The 17,903-nt window shown below is 41.6% G+C and overlaps 1 protein-coding gene across 1 annotated transcript in view; it reads left to right on the forward strand.

Annotated features, from left to right (window-relative positions):
* Nucleotides 1-1,279: 1,279 nt before the first annotated feature.
* OCA2 (OCA2 melanosomal transmembrane protein) overlaps nt 1,280-17,903 on the forward strand; it is a gene marked incomplete at both ends in the record, with an annotated part of 280,886 nt that continues 264,262 nt past the window's right edge. The window contains one exon of the mRNA XM_080915069.1: nt 1,280-1,509. Within this exon, the coding sequence (XP_080771195.1) occupies nt 1,280-1,509 (230 nt within the window). The remainder of the gene's footprint in view (nt 1,510-17,903) is intronic.

The raw sequence follows: 17,903 nt of genomic DNA on the forward strand, positions 1-17,903 counted from the left end.
ATATTCATTTTCATTTGAATTCTAGAAAATGAAAATTTTAATTTCTTAAAAACTTTCTGCCTCAACACATTTTTCACTCAGTAGAAAGTTGTTCAGTTTCCATGAGTTTGTAGTGTATGGTGGATGCTGCCTGTGAATCTGCCAACCAGGAGTAGTGGGCACGCCTGCTGTATGAACTACAAGAAAAGCACAAGCCTTTGTTTCATTGTAAAACTTACTCTGGCATCGTTGGTTTCACAGAAGCTGTTGACAGCAAACCAGGCTGCTACAAAGCCAAAGCTTGTTTCTCAAGTTATTGGCTACAAAATGTGAAAAATAAAAGCGGTAACTAATTTTCAGTAAACCCCAATGGCAGTTCCAGAGCATTTCCTCATCTTTATAACAGTTATTACCTTCTCAATGCAATTGGAAGCAAAACCTCTAAACATCGTAGTACAAAGAAAGATAAAAACATTCAGTGGTCTGTACCATCCCTAGTCAGAGGTAGTGATGCTTTGAAGGATATGTCTGTTTACTTTGATGTTCTGCATATATATATATATATATGTATATATACATATACATATATATATACATGTTTGCTTCAATAGAAATATCACATAGCATAGGCTGAATTACTAATATCACTGAATATCCATCTCCATAACTTTCATGGTCTCATAGTATTTTATATTATGCACATCTCAAAATTTATTGTATTCTAAATACCAGTAGGGGTTTAGAGAAGGGAAAATAGACACGAAGTCCAACCCCTAACCAAGAAGGTGATATCTGCTGAAAAAAAGGAAAATCATTTTTTTTTTTCTGATGGAGTGACATGGAATATATCATCCACACTCCAGAGCAGGTCAAATGTCCCCACAAAAGATGAACTTCATGGCTCTCTCTGTGTGTGGTAGCTTGTTTTGGTTTTCATTTTTTTTTGTTGCTGTTTGTATTGTTTTTGAGAGAGAAAGAACATAAAATTGTATGGGTCAGGAGGCGGGGAGGAGGTAGGAGACAATAAGGGAGGGAAAAAGAATATGATTAAAATATATTGTATTTAAAAAAATAATAAAAATTAAAAAACACATACAATGTATTAAATCTTATTATATAATGTGCAGATCTCTGTAGTATGAAATTTCTTGGCGACAACCATACACTGTGTCCTGTGTGAGACCTGAATCTTGGCCCACTGGAAGGGCTGTGTTTTAAGTACCCCCGGTTGTACAGTTTGCCTTTCAGCAACAGTAAGTGGCTTCTTTCTGTTTGACCCAGAAAAAGCAGCAACGGGGACATGCACCTGGAGAACAAAGACATCAGGCTGGCCTCAGCCGTGCTGGAAGTAGAGCTACACCAGACATCTGCTTTGTCAGACCCAGAACGGCTGCTGACAGTCAAACCCACTACCGGTGACTACAAGCTCAGCCAGGCAGACCCCTGCATCCCGTATGCTGGTGAGGCTGCTGGGAAGAGCCTCTGTGTTCCTGAACATGCAGAATCTGGCTCATTCCTTATGAAGGAGAGGTGAGTGTGATACAGTCCTCGTAATAGACATGGGGATGGTAAATACTAAGTTTCTACAAATATACTTTCACTTCATTTTATGGGGAAAAATTTCAGAACAGTTTCAGGCATTCTGACTGCATGAGACAGAGTCTTAAAGACTTTTAACTTGAATTTCCCAGTTGCCTGAGTATGCTGAGCACTTCTTTAAGTATTCGTTTGGCATTTAAGTTTCTTTCTTTCTTTTTTTTTTTTTTCAGAATGTCCATTCAGTTCATTAGCCTATTTATTGATTGTTTGGTAGTGTTTTGAGGGTTTAATTTTTACAGTTCTCTTTATATTTTGGGTACTAATTCATGGTGGGCAGTTGGTAAAACCATTTCTCATGTTCTGTCTCTTTACTTTAGTGATTATTTTCATGCTATGGAGAATTTTTTTTTTAACCTCACACACTTTTTTTATTTTTAATTTTACTTTCTTTGGGCAGTCCTTAGGGCTATTTTCTGTGCAATTGGAGTTGTTAAAAATCCCCGCCTATGTCAACTGTATTGTTTTGAGTAAGAATGGCCTCCATAGGCTCATATTTGAATGCTTAGTCATCTGCGAGTGGCACCATTTGAGAAGAATTAGGAGGTGTGGCCTTGTTGGAAGAAGTATGTCAATGGAGATGGGCTTTGAGGTTTCAGAATCTTGTGCCAGGCCCAGTTTCTCTGTGTCTCTGCCTATGGATCAGGATGTGACTCTTAGGCCTGCTTGCATGCCACCATGCTCCCTACCATGATGACAATAAATTAAATTTCTGAAACTGTAAGCAAGCCTTCAACAAATGTTTTCCTTTGCAACAGTTGCCTTGGTCGTTAGGACGTCTCTTCACAGCTAAGACACTGATCTACTTAAGGGTCTAGCGTATGTTTCCTTCCAGTGATTTCAAAATTTCAGGTCTTACACTGAGGTCTTTGTTCCATCTTTAATTGATTCACGTCTAGAGTGAGAGATGTGGATCAAGTTTCATTCCTCCAGAACTCTATCTGCATTTTCTGCTTCTGAAAGGATGATGTGCTTTGTCCAAAGCTTTTCTGCATTGACTGAAGATGATCGTGTAATTTCTCTCCCTAAGTTGGCACATGTGCTGAATTGCACATTTTGATTTGTACATGTTGAGTCAGCCTTGTGTCCAATAGAAAAAAATAGTTGGTTATGCTGTATGGTCTGCGTGTGTTCTTAAATTAAAATCTACTGACAATTTTCATATCTATGTGCATCATAAATGCTTTTTGTATCACTGTGTTAGTCCACAGTTTTCTCTTTTGAGTCTTTACCTGGTTTTGGGATCGTGGTTGTGCTTACTGCTTGGGGTGAGTTTGCTGTTCCTTCTCTTTCTATTTTATAGGTCAGTGAGGAGCTTCGGAATAAAAGGGAAAAGAGTGGCCCTTGTCTCTTTCCTGACTTTAGAGGAAATCTGGTTTTAGCTCTTCTTTGCTGATTTGTTAGAAATCAATAATACAACTGTTGGGCCCTGCACTTTCCTTCATTGTGTGTGTATAGGGGGGCCTTTGTATTAGGGTTTCACGCTCACTTGCTATATTTTCCTTCTTGGCATATTCAGACTTCTGGTCGACACACTCAGGTTTGCACTTGGAGGGCAGGACATAAAAATAACCAGGCTGTACTCCTAGGTAGCTAATATTTAGATAAGGGTATCTCCGAAGTGCATTAAGAACATGGGAAGGGTCTGCTGTACTGAGATGAATCCATACAGAGGGTTGTACTTCCAAGTCCTCTTGATTAGTAATCACTCTGCTGGAGAAATGCAGTGGGTACCGTGCACATCCCTAGAACCTGAGATTGTCATGCTCAACAGCCGTGAATTTGATCTTCGTTAGTTTTATGTCAACTTGATGCAAACAAGGTTTATTTGGGAAGAGGAACCCTAAACTGAGACGATATCTCCACTGGATTGACCTGGAGGAAAGCCTGTGTTGAAGTTTCTTGACTGATGATTGATGTGGGTGATATTGTGCCTGCAATGGTGGTCCTCAGTGCTATTTAAAAAAAAAGCAGCTTAAGAAAACCATTAGGAACAAGCTAGTAAGCAGCTCTGTTCCATAGGTCTGCTCCAGTTCTTGCCTCCAGGTTCCTGTCCTGGCTTTTTTTTTCTCTTTCAATTATAGACTTGTGACCAAGGCAATTTATAGAAGAGTTTGTTGGGCTCACAGTTTCAGAGGATGAGTTCGTTCATGACCAGCATGGCAGAAGGCAGTCTGGTACGATGCTAGAGCAGGAGCTAAAAGCTCACATCTGGAGATATAACCACAAGACAGAAAGGGTCACTGGGAACGGTGTGAACCTTTGAAACTTCGAAGCCTGCCTCTGGTGCACAGCTCCTCCAACAGAGCCACACTTCCTAACCATTCCCAGCAGTTCTACTGGGACTGATTATTGGAACATGTGGGGGCCATTTTCATCAAAGTGCTGCAGGACTTACATATAAGCTATAGATTGAAATAACCCTTTACCCCACAAGTTGCTTTTGGTCATGGTATTTTATCACAGCAGTACAAACCCTACCCTACCTAAGACCTCTACTTGCTTCAGACTTAGAATTATCAACCTCTATGCTAACAGTTGGTGAGACCTGATCCTGGGTATTGATGGTGGGGCTGTTTGTCTTCATTCACTTCTGGTCAAAGCCAGGCTTTTACTGCTTGTACCCTTTGCTGGTCCTTTAGTTCTACAAAAACTGCCTTTCTATGTCTCTGGATCAGGATGTAGCTCTTAGGCCTGCCTACATGCTACCATCTAGCATGGTAAGCATCCCCAGCAGCTATGGTAAGCTAAATTGAAACTCCTCAACCTGTGGATATTTTATGCTGTTGGACTTCCAAGTAGCTTAGTTATTAATAGTAGATTCTGTCAAGATGGTGCCCATCTGATGCCCTATAATTATACAGCATGACAAAGTGGGATTTTTCTCGACTCCCGATCCATCTAGAGGAAGCACTGTCCTACCGTGAGCAATAACTGGACGTGAGGCACATGAGAGCTGTAGGCTCATTCTGAGGGTAGGACTGCTCAGCTTTCATCTGACTTTCCTGAGCCCCTTCTCTACCAGGGAACTCCTTGGCTGTGTTTGTCTAGCTTCTTCATATGGAGTCTCTCTTTTCTTTTTTCTTTTTTTTTCTTATCGGATATTCTCTGTATTTACATTTCAGATGTTATCCCCCTCCCATTGCCTCCATGAAGGTGCTCCCTCTCCCAGCCACCCTCTCCCACCTCAGTGCCTTAGCATTCCCCTACACTGGGAAATTAAATCTTCGATGGACCAAAGGCCTCCCATTGATGCCAGAGAATGCTATTTTCTGCTACATATGCACCTGGAGCCTCCATGTGAACTCATTGGTTGGTGTTTTAGTCCCTTGGGCACTGTGGTGGGTTTGGTGAGTTGATAAGTTTATTCTTCTCATGGGGTTGTCAGCTCCTTCAGTCCTTTCTCTAGCTCCTTCATTGGGGTCCACTGTTCAGTCCGATGGTTAGCTGCAAGCATCCTCCTCTGTATCAGTAAGGTTCGGGCAGAGCCTCTGAGGAGGCATCCATATCAGATTTCTGCCAGTCTGCACTACTTGGCATCAGCAATAGTTTAGTGGCTGCATATGGATTGGATCCCCTGGTGAGAAAGTCTCTGGATGATCTTTTCTCCTATTCCTGCTCCTCTATTTGTCACTTTATTTCCTCCCATGAGCATTTTGCTCTCCCTTCTAAGAAGGACTGGGGCATCCACATTTTGGCCTTTCTTCTCTTTGAGCTTCATAATTTCTGTGAATTGTTTCTTTGATATTCTGAGGCTTTTGGGCTAGTATCTGTCTATCAGTGAGTACATACCATAAGTGTGCTTTTGTGACTGGGTTACCTCACTCAGGATGATACCTTCAAGGTCCATCCACTCGCCTAGGAAATTCATGAACTCATTGTTTCTAATAGTTGAGTACTACTCCATTGTGTATATGTACCACAATTTCTGTATCCATTCCTCTGTTGAAGAACATCTGGGCTCTTTCCAGCTTCTGGCTACTATAAATAAGGCTGCTATGAACATGGTGGAACATGTATCCTTGTGAGATGTTGGAGCTTCTTTTGGGTATATGCCCATGAGTGGTATAGCTGGGTCCTATGAGGAACCACCAGACTGATTTCCAGAGTGGTTGTACCAGCTTACAACCCCACAAACCGTGGAGGAGTGTTCCTCTTTCCATATGGGGTCTCTTTTCCTCTGGTTCATTCTTTGGAATAAAGTCTGGTTTCTTATTCAGACACACTCCTCCACTGGCTCTCACAGAAGCAGCCACTAACCTGTCTCATTCCGAAGCTCCTCCCTTCTGTCAGGAGTTAATTCTGTCTGCTGCCATTGTATAAGTACCTGCTCTTCATCTGTCCTTCCATATTTAACTGTCCCCATTCTCTCTTGTTTTTTATCATGTTTACCCTTGCCATTTGAGTTTAAGTCTTCACTTTCTTTTCTTTTCTTTTTTTTAAATTTTGAATTCCAGAGTGTTTACACAAGTTTGCAACACCACCAGCAATGTACAAGTGTTCTCCTTTCTTCACATAATTGTCAGGATTAGCTGCCACTTGAATTTTTTCTCTTTATTATTGGATATATTTTATTTATATTTCAAATGTTATCCCCTTTCCATATTTTTCCTCCATAAATCCCCTATCCCATCCTCCCTCCCCCTGCTTCTATGAGGGTTCCCCCCTACCCACCCACCCCTCCCACACTGTGGCATTTTTTTTCCCTTTTTAAACCTCTAAACAGTTATCTCTAGCGTAAGCTGACCTATAACTCAGTATGTAGCTGTCCTCAAACCAGCATGGAACCCACCTGCCTCAGTTCTAAGTCTTACTTTGCTGTATTATTTCTAACCAAAAATTTGGTGAAGACCCTGCCCAGCGCTCAGCTTTAGGGGACACTTTATCCTGGATCCTCTGGAAATACATTGGGGCTGCTACTAAGAGGCCCTCAGTATCATGTATATATGTATATGTATGCATTTACGTATGTGTGTATGCGTATTACCAAAAGCTTGCTTTCTTTTCTATGATGTTTCTGAAAATGCAGTTACACCTTGATTTAGTCAGGGTTTCTATTCCTGCACAAAACATCATGACCAAGAAGCAAGTTAGGGAGGAAAGGGTTTATTCAGCTTACACTTCCATATTCCTGTTCATCACCAAAGGAAGTCAGGATTGGAACTCAAGCAGGTCAGGAAGCAGGAGCTGATGCAGAGGCCATGGAGGGATGTTACTTACTGACTTGCTTCCCCTGACCTCCTTAGCCTGCTTTCTTATAGAACCCAGGTCTACCAGCCCAGGGATGGCACCACCCACAGTAGGCTATGCCCCCTCTCCTTGATTGTTAGTTGAGAAAATGCCTTGCAGCTGAATCTCATGGAGGCATTTCCTCATCTGAGGCTCCTTTCTCTGTGATAACTCCAGCTTGTGTCAAGTTGACACAGAACCAACCAGTACACATCCCTTCCTGCTGGGGGGCAACAGTAATAGATTGATTTTAAAGTCTTTTGGGGAGAAGCCATAACTGATGTGTTTATAAAAGGATAAAGAAAAGATATGTCCAGGGCTTTGGCATCAATGTTAAGAAAAAGATAAAGAGAATGGGGGTTATGTTCTATGAAGGTGTGGGGGTAAGGGAGATGCCTCTTGTGGACCCATATTGAGGCATCCCTTTCCCCTGAGGGACCAGTCACATGACAGTATTGCATAAAATAGAGTTTGTTCAGGGCATGGGGAGAGGAGTTAAGAGAGTAGTAGGGGCAAATATATATATATATATATATATATATATATATATATATATATATATATATAGAGAGAGAGAGAGAGAGAGAGAGAGAGGGAGGGGGCAGAGGGAGAGAGAGAAAGAGAGAGAGAAGACGAGTAGAGAAGTAGAGGCTAGCCACGAGCACATTGTGGTGGGGGGAGAAGGAATGGGAAGGGGAGGGACAAAGGGGGTAAGGGCAAGAACAAGAAGGCTAGAAGAAGAAAGCAAGAGAGTGAGGAGGGGGCAAGCAGCCCCTTTTATAGTGCCAGGTAACTGGGGGGCAGAGCATACCTGGGTAACTCTGGGGTGGGGTTTACAGAATCCCAACAATAACTATGCTTGAAATTAGGGCCACAGTTACTGTGACTTCTCTTAGGGAGACTCTCATGGCTCCTTAGTGTCATTTTTAGCAAATTTGCAGTTGCTACTTGCAGCTGCTTCTGAGGGCTTGCTCCAGGGTCAGCAGCCTTGTGGTCTGCACATCTGCAACCTGCAGCTTCCAGTTCTTGAAGGGCAACTACAGGCCAGGAGAGACAACAGCACTTTCTCAGGGTGCATGTGCCATTCTTACCACCATGCAGCCTCTACCAGCACTGTTTCAACGATGAACCTTGAGCCTGGGTTTTGCGAATAGAATGCAATTCCAGTGGCTTCATGTCTGCTTAAGATCTGCTCTTCCTTGAAGACTCTGATTCCATCTGTGACACATTGCCTGACAGCTTGACTGGGAAGGAGCTAGCACCACCCCTCTGTTCCTTAAAATAGTTTCTTGGTGTCATCTTTGTTAATAGCTGAGTGGCACTCATCTGGTTAAAGGAATTGACCGGTGGATTCTTGCCATTCCTTCCTACCCCAATCTACAACACTGTCTTTAGGTCAGTTTCCAAGGAAGAAGTGTAGACCACATGCTTTTAGGAAATACAGATTTGCAAAATTTAACATTTCTTAGTTTTGAATTTTCTATAAATTGTGAGCTTTCTTAGTAGTCATATGAGATTTTTTTTGTGGGTGCAGTAGAACTTTATTGATGGTATTCAAGAGAGTAGGGAGGGCTCTTTAGGCCCCTCCTATTATTATGGGGTTCTGGGATGGAAATTGTGAGGAAGATGCTCAGTGTTGGGGGCTGAGTTGGGATAGACTCCTCAGCAACTGAGGGCCTCTCTCTTGTTCTCAGTGTCCTTGCTTGGAGGTGGGTGATCCAGGGTTTCTTACTTCTTAGACGCCATGTAGGCCATGAGGTCCACAATCTTGTTGCTGTAGCTGTATTTGTTGTCATAGCAGGAAATGAGCTTCACAAAGTTGCCATTGAGAGCAATGCCAGCTCCAGCATTAAAGGTGGAAGAATGGGAGTTGCTGTTGAAGTTTCAACAGACAACCTGGCCCTCAGTGTAACCCAGGATGCCCTTTAGTGGGCCCTCAGCTGCCGGCTTCACCACCTTTTTGATGTCATCATACTTGGGAGGCTTCTCCAGGAGTCATGTCAGATCCACAACAGATACATTGGGGGTAGGAACACGGAAGGCCATGCCAGTGAGCTTCCCGCTCAGCTCTGAGATGACCTTGCCACAGCCTTGGCAGCACCAGTAGATGCAGGGATGATGTTCTGGGCTGCCACATGGCCATCACATTACAGCTTTCCAGAGGGGCCATCCACAGTCTTCTGAGTGGCAGTGATGGCATGAACTGTGGTCATGAGACCTTCCACGATGCCAAAGTTGTCACAGCTGACCTTAGCCAGGGGGGCTAAGCAGTTAGTGGTACAGGATGCATTGCTGACAATCTTGAGTGAGTTGTCATATTTCTCATGGTTCACACCCATCATAAACATGGGGGGTTTGGCCAAAGGGGTGGAGATGATGACCTTTTTGACCCCACCCTTCAAGTGGGCCCCGGCCTTCTCCATGGTGGTGAAGTTGCCAGTAGACTCCACAACATACTCAGCACCAGCATCACCCAATTTAATGTTAGTGGGATCTCGCTCCTGGAAGATGGTGATGGGCTTCCCGTTGATGACAAGCTTCCCATTCTCAGCCTTGACTGTGCCATTGAATTTGCCATGGGTAGAGTCATACTGGAACACGTAGACCATGTAGTTGAGGTCAATGAAGGGGTTGTTGGTGGCAACAATCTCCACCTTACCAGATCCTGAGCAGAAGGCAGCCCTGGTAACCAGGCTAAATCTGTTCATACCGACCTTCACCATCTTGTCTAAGGGACGACAGTGGCACATTGTGAGAAGATGTGGCTGTCTCTGGAACAGGGAAGAGCAGAGTGCTGATGTAGGTGGAGACACAGCAGCAGTGTCCTGCTTGCCTAGCTTGCTCTGGGCTCAGTCCCTAGTACTGAAAACAAGGGCAGGAATGGCAGTGTAGGGTTTGAAAGTCTCATGCAGTTACAGCTGGTGTTTGCCTCCAGCCTATTTACAAACGTCTGATTGGGTGCAATTCTTCTGTGTTTCTCAATCAGTTCTCACTTGTTTCCTTTTTCATCTGTATTGTCGTTTGCTTTGCTCTGAGGTCACCAGTGCTTATAGTTAGAATGAAAGCACAGAAGGGTCATGCAGTCTCCTCCCTGCTACTGTACTGTCATTAGCACACAGCTGCAAGAGTTGATAGTTTACACGCTTCCAAGGAGCTATTTCTTCTCCAGTCATTAGCTGGAATGTTAATTAATTCCATCTGGTGTACAATTCACACTGTCTTTTGACATCTGTCAAACATTTTTTAGGCCTGCGGCAAACTCGGAATCCTCTTTATCTTTTCATTGAACATTTTTAATGTCTTTTTGAGGATTTTGCACACAAGTACAATGTTTACAGCATTTCTACTCCTCTCTCTACTCAGATTCCTTCCATGTTCTCTTCACTGAATGGAGAATGAGGAATGACTGATCCTGAGGTATGGTTGAGGTGAAGGTTTTATTGTAGATACAAGGGGGAAACAGCGGCAGTTGGAAGCTTCTAGACTGAACCAAACCGTATTGGAAGGGAGTGAGAGAAGAAGAGGAGAGGAGAGAGAAGGGTCTAAGAGAGAAGCCTTGGATCTAGAGGCCAAGAAAGGAACCAGGAATTAAGAGGGTAGTAGCTAAAATGGCTGAGTTATATAGGGATCAGAAGCTAGGGAAAGGAAAACTGAAGCCCAGCCCTAGGGTTGGGGAGGTTTAAAGTAGGGTGTGGGGTTAGAAGTGCTGGAAGAAGCCATAGGTACTGACTGAGACTTGTTTCAGATTTGTTTGAGACTTAACACTCTCTCTCTTCCTCTCAAATTTATGATCTCCTTCATTTTAAATTATTATTTATATATAGCTCTGTCTATCTATCTATCTATCTATCTATCTATCTATCTATCTATCTATCTTCTATCTACATATCTATTTATCTCTCTACCTATCTCTCTTTCTCCTTCAGTATCCATTAATTGCTTGTAGCTCTTCATCTAGAGGTAGAGCCTTGTGAGATTTCCCCTACCCAGGTTGTCATGGTAGACTGATATTGTCCTTATGGAAGTCTAGCTTAGGCAATCCAAAGCAAGAGAGTTCATTGGTTCAACTTCCCTGTCGTATATAGAAGTTATTTCCCAGAAGATTTACTGGTCCTCTGGCTCTTACAGTTTTTCTCATTTCTTATGATTTCTCTCTTCTGGGATGTTCCCTGAGCCTTAGGAATAGGAGTTGTGTTGTAGGTGTATCAACTAAGGCTGGCCATCGTGTGGTCTGGAGTTCTCTGGGAAATGCTCTTCATCTGCAAAAAGAAGTTTCTTTGATGAAGAGTAAAACACTTATCTGTGGTTATAAATGCAACAGTTTAGAAGCTGTACTGGTTTATGAAAGTGACAAATGCTACATGTGCTCTCTGTGGTGGTTTGAATAAAAATGACCCCCACAGGCCCACAGGGAGCAGCTCTATAAGGAGCTTTGGCCTTGTTGGAACAGGTGTGTCCTTTTTGATGTGACCTTGTTGGAGGAAATGTGCCACTGGGGCAGATTTTGAAGTTTCAGTTGTGTCCTGTTTTCTTTTGTTGCTGCCCGCTAATCCAGATGTAGAACTCTCAGCTTCTCCAGCACCATGCTTGCCTGCACTCTGCCATGCTTCTCACCGTGATGATAAACCTTTGAAACTGTAAGACATGCACAACTAAATTAAGTTTCTTTACAAGAGTTGCCATCATGGCGTCTCTTTGCAGTCAAAGAAAGCCTAACTAAGATACTCCCTTAATTTTTTATTGTAGCGTTGAGTAATTATACATGAATGTATATAACTTGGAGAAACCACCGACACCAGAGAAAGCAAAATGGGACCATGGGGGTGAAACTGTTTCTAAGTATGTATCTTTAAACACATAGATTAGTACAACCCTCAGACCTCATCCGTTTCTTTGTGCAGCGGACAGTTGGTAATGCAGATCAAAGTGGAGAGGACAAGTGTCTGTGGCCTGCTCATTCACAAATGGGACCTCTATCTCTCACCCCTGCCCCAAGGCGTAGGACCATTTCTGAAGATAGAGCAAAAATATTGTAAGAGCTAGAGGTTGGGAAGGTATTGGACTGAATCAGTGTCTTCTAGATGACAGGACTATTGTGTTTATGGGCACACAAGATGGGTACAATATCAATCAACATGAACTGGTAATAAATAGTTCATGGCTTCTTGAAGGAGGGGAGTCAATTTTCTTTAAGGGTGCTACTCCCACACAGTGAATATATGGGTAGCACAAACTGAACCTAATTGGCTATTTAAATAACACAAAAAATTAGCATATGCATATATGAAATTCTCAAAAAGGCAACAAAATATAAAAATAAAAACAAAATAAAATACCAGCTTGTATGTTGTAAATGTTAAAATACCTTTTCAGTTGCTGTTATTTGTGGTAAAATGCATTATATCAATATTTAAATATTGTTTTATAAATATATAATAAACATCTGTACTTACATATTAAAGTCTATATAAACTTTGGCATTTTAACTTTTTTTAAGACCAAATTTTCTATTTGACAGTTTTGTGTATGGGTTGTATTTTAATCAGTTCATCCCATTATCTTCTCTTGCTCCCTCCTGTCCAATACCTATTCATCCCCAATTACTCATTTTTTTTTCTTTCTTCACTCATTGTGTTTAATCAAGGTTGCTTGCATGAGCATGGGTGGAGGGGTATTTACTTGGGGGTTGTCAATTGAACTATGTTTATGCTGCTGCTGTGGCAAAAAAAATATGTCTCCTTCTCCCCTGGAAACCATCAATTGTCAATAACTTCTCAAGGCAGGGTGGAGCCTCATGGGCCCTCCATCATCTATTCGAGGATGTTGTCAGGCAAAACCTTTTTCATAGCCAACGTTCTCTTCCATCCTCCCTGGACAGTGTTCTCCGAGCCTTAGATAACCATTGAACAGTCACCTCTTCTCAATACTTAACTAGTTCTGAATTTCTTTAGTAAGCACTACCCACTGCAAAACAAAGCTCCCCCAAGTGGGGAGCAACACTAATCCTGGGAATAAATATGAATATTCAGGAGGCAGCTTGAATAGCACAGCATGTCTACTTAGCCAAGGGCAGGAGTAACTTCCCAGCTAGGACTGTGGTGCCCCTAGCCACTGGCTTTTGACCACTGGATTCAAACCCAAGGCCTGGATCCCTCAGGTTGAGTGGGCCTTAAATCCAGGCAGAAAGCAGTTGGTTACCCCTATAACAGCTATACCACTGTTGTGTCAGCAGACACAGCTCTCATGTGGCAGTTCAGTTGTGTAGTATATAGGGTTCACAGATGGGTCATACTGTTGATTAGTTTTCTTCTTCAGCAGCCTGCGTAGCATAGCATACAACCATCTAGCACTGTGAAAATTAGCTAGCAGTGGGGTGTAGGGAGGGGGACGGTGAAAGGCTGAGCTTTCAGTCCACTTCCAGCTTGATTTTTGTTGTCCTGCAACCAAAGCATGCAGTGTCATCAGCTGTAGGGTCATGCTCTCTACTTCTGACAGACAATCAAGAGCAGTGGCAATAATGTGTATTGTTTTGGGGCCTCGAGGGTCTCTCTGACTAATAATTTCTAGAGAGGTATCTGGCCCTTGGCGATGAAACTTTTAATAATCTGCAACTTCTTGAAATAGCATTATCGATTTACATAAAAGATCTCTGTTCAAACTATTTATCATCATCATTACCATTATCATCGCCATCATCACCATCATCCTCGTTTTTAAAACCAGCTTGTAAGATGGTTTTCCATGTAGCTTTTCCCCAGACATGGGGAACTTTGGTTAACTCTCTCACAACCAGCCTCTTTTTCCACATTTTCTATTATTATCCATACTTAGGCCGTACTTTTAACACTTACCTCTATTTTTCAGCACATATAGTGCCCTATTCACCTCCCCAGCACCTCTTTTTCTTGCTGTTATGCTCCAATTCTAGCTTTTTAACTTCTATACACACTCATTCCAACACACACACACACACACACACACACACACACACACACACACACACATATTTGAAAATTTAAAGTGAGAACGTCCCACATTTTGTCTTTCTGAACCTAACTTGCCTCACTTTGAAAATATGATTTCCACTCATTCTCCTGGACATTTTAGTTTTCTTTACAGCTGAATATGAAATTCCATTTTGTATGTACCATGTCTTCATTTTCCATTAGTCAGTTAGTGAACATCTAAGCTGAACCCATGTCTTAGCTTCTGTGAATAGAGATGGATGAGCAGGTAGTATCTCCACGTGAGGTAGGATATAAAGCACAAGGCTGGAGTAGCTCGAGCGTATGGCACTTCTGCCTCTACCCATGTGAGAAAACTCAACCCTCATTTCCATGGTAACTGCATCAGTTTACATTCGTGCCCACAGCGAATAAGGGCTTCTCTTTTTTTCATAGCCTCATCAGAACTTGTTGTCCCTACTTCCCTTGATGGTGGACATTCTGGCTGGGGTGAGATATAATCTCATGTAGTTTTAATTTGTACCCCCTTGATTGCTAATGACGATGAGTGATTAAAAAATGCAGCAATCTGTACTTCTTTCTGAGAGTTCCCTACTCAGTCCATTTTGTCTTTGCTAGCTGTTTGTGTTCTGTTGTCTTTAGTTCTTTGTATAGAGTCAAGGAAGCGGTCTTTGTCAGAGGAATGCTGAAGCTTTCTTCTGTGTTTTCACCCTGCTGCTCTTTCCTTCTTGGTTCACAACCTTCTGAATTCAGGGGTCCCACTCTTGCTGCAGTGAGGTTACCCCACTGGGGACCATGGCCCGTAGCTCTCACTACTGCCGACTCTTTGAAGCGTTTATTTTCTACCTTTTCCTTCACCAGTCTTTTTTGTTTTGTTTTCAGTCTTGTTTTAAGTTATTTGATCCACAAGGAATCTTTTGCTCATTGTGAGAGATGTAGAAATCCAGTTATCCTAGTACTATTTGTTGGAGAGCTTATATTTCCTCTAGCGAGTTTTTTGGGAGTTTTAATTTTAAAAAAAAAGTACAACTCAGGGGCACTGATAACACTTGTTATCAGTTGCATCTATCTAATTCTAAAATGGTCTCACCACCGAATATAGAAATTTTATGTTCATGAAAATGGTAGCTCTCCACAATCTTTCTCCTGCACTGGTACCACACATACACCTTCAGTATCTGCTGTTCATTGCTATTTCATGACGGTGTGGCCAGACAAAACTTACTTTCTCACTTCTTGTTTATCTACTCAGTAGGCTCTCAAGCTCCATGTAGCAGTGCACCAGTTTTCTCTTTCTTCCTTTTGATTTTAAAGGTTTTAAAAATTAACTTTATTATAAAAATATTTGGAAGTAATCACTAAATTAATCATCCCCAGATTTTTTTTGATTCTTTTTTCTAGGTAGGGTTTTCTGTGTAAAATCCTTAGGTCTACCATTTGATAGCTCTGGCTGTCCTAGAACTCACTCTGTAGAGTGGTAGGCTGGTCTCAAACTCAGAGATCCACCTTTCTCTGCCTCTTTATTGCTGGGATTAAAAGCACACACTGCCATAAGAACCATTCTTTTTCTTTTTATAAATGGGGAAATGATACCCCATTGTTTATATATGCCACCATTTGCTTATTATCTTATTTATTTATCTATTTATTTAATTTATGTGCACAGCGTGTATGCAGATGCATATGTGTGTATGCATGTGGAAGCCAGAGGTCTACATTAGATACTTTCCTCGACTGTGTCTCCACCTTATTTCTTTTGGAGAACAGGTCTCAGTGAAGCTGGAGCTCACTTGATTGGATAGACTAACTGGCCAGCAATCTTCATGATCCTCTCTTCTCTGCGTATTTAGTGTTGGGATTGCACGCCCCCACCTCTGGTTATTTTCAAGGGTGCTGGTCATCCAAACTCAGGCAGGTTCTTATTCGGTCAGTAACTCCTTTATAAATCAAGCCATCTTCTCAGCCTTCCAATGGTGGATTGAAAACCACATATATTAATCAGTGAAAATCACATAATTGGATAAAAGTTATCAAGATTGAACTATATGCTACCATCAAAGAACCACTGTAAGCACTTTGGCCAAAAACAGCTTGGCCAAAAGTACCAGTGATGCTAAAATGGATGAAGAGAAAAGAAGAGGAGAAGGCTAAGAGCAAATGTCAGAAATTACACTAGAAGAATTATTATCTGAATCAAGAGCTTTTAAAAAGAAAGGGTAGACTATAGGAAAAGAATGTTATCTGGGATGAGGAGGCCACATTGTACTCATGAGGCAGTCAATTTATCAAGCTGTATTGTCTATTCTTGTGAACTTAACCACAGAGCTTCAAAATGTACACACAGAAGCTGACCCAATATAGGAGGGAATCACAGAAATCTTAATCCCTTTATTTGGCAGCTATTTGAAAACGCAGACAGAAAATCATTGAAACTTTGACTGGATCCAAGGCTCAAATCACTGCAAACTGATTCCGTCTGCATCTTTAACACCAATTGAGGCTAGTGCTGGGCTTTTATTGGCCCACCAAAGACCTGCTTTATCCTGATGGGTAAGCATGTTCTCAAAAAGAGCCTAGAAAATACAGTATCTATATGGACCAGTTCTTGCATTCCCCAAGGATGCTTAGGTCCCTAACATTGAAATGGCAAAGTTTCTTCATAGAATGTCATTTCCCTGCAGACATTACTTTACCTGTAGAGGGCTTCTTATACCTAATGCAACATGAAAACTACATAAATAGTTATTAGACCGTATTGAATAGGGAACAAGGGACTCTGCACATGTTTAGTGTTGATATAAACACTGTAGGTAGTTGTCTAATGACATAGAGAGCTTACTGTATACCAAAGTATACCCCTGGCAGGAAACTTGGATTTCGACCTGGAACTGAACCCGCTGTCAGCTTTAGGAATATTTTTGTATTTGTTTTCATTTTTTTCAAAGATGTCCTCAAATGTCTTATTGATTTTTAACTTAGTGATGATTAAGATAATGTTCTAAAAAAATGTATTCCTCTGTCTAAGTGAGACATCACTGCTGAGCAAATGCTTCTCCTATTGCTGATATAAAGTGTATTTCAGAAGGCTGTCTGCTCCGGCAAGATAAAGTAACCTCCAGTTAAACCATAATCTAAGGTGTTTTCAAGGTCATCTACAACTCTGTTTTCAATGGGGATGATTCCCACCTGGCAGGCCAGTATTCCTTCACGTCTCTCTGATGGAACTTCATTTCCAAAACTGGTATATATTTCATAGGCAGAATGTCTCATTAATCTTCCTTGAAAGTATATAGCCCAGAAGCATGCTTGGGGGTATGCATTTATTTTATGTGAAATTAAATATACCTATCTCTTAATTAATTACCCTAGGCCCAAGCCCACACAGTATTATATTAAATATCACATTTCTGAGCTTTCAGGATAACTGAACTGAATGATTTTTTTTTCTGTGAATGATAACAATTTTTTGAATAATGTGTTCATTGCTCACTGGGTTGAAATGTGAATCAATCCTTCCAGCACCACTGTTTGCATTTTACCTATCAGCTTTAAGGACCATTTCTTGTTAAGCCTTAGGTTACAAAGTTCTATCTGACTACCTGTGTGTGCATGTGTGTGTGTGTGTGTGTGTGTGTGTGTGTGTGTGTGTGTGCATGTGTGGTGTGTGTGTATGTGGTAAGTGTGTGTATATGTGTGTGGTGCGTTTGTGTGGCAAATGTGTGTATGTATGTGTGTGTATTTAGCATTTATTGAGTAGTCACTCACTTTGACAGCAAGCTGTCAGGAATAGTAATTCATGTTTAGTTTTATTACAAATATGTGTAGTTCTTGTCCTACTGGGCCAATCATTCACTGCTCTCCCATTCTAAATTTTCTTTAACCTTCTTATCCATTAACTTTAAAAGTCATCTCACTGCTGCAAGGGAGATGATTCAGTTGGTAAAGCACCCCATTATAATAACGCTAGTTGTCACATTTACTATGTTCATGTGACCAGTGGTCTGTGCTAATGACTTTTTCTGAAAACACTTTTGCCATAGAAGTTACAGAAAAATTGCCAGATCTTACAGTCAAATTGCTAATATGCCCTATGATCATGTGCTCAAACTGTTACTATACTGTATACTTAGCCTG

The sequence above is a fragment of the Micromys minutus genome (assembly GCF_963924665.1).
Source record: "Micromys minutus genome assembly, chromosome: 3".
Classification (NCBI taxonomy): Eukaryota; Metazoa; Chordata; class Mammalia; order Rodentia; family Muridae; genus Micromys; species Micromys minutus.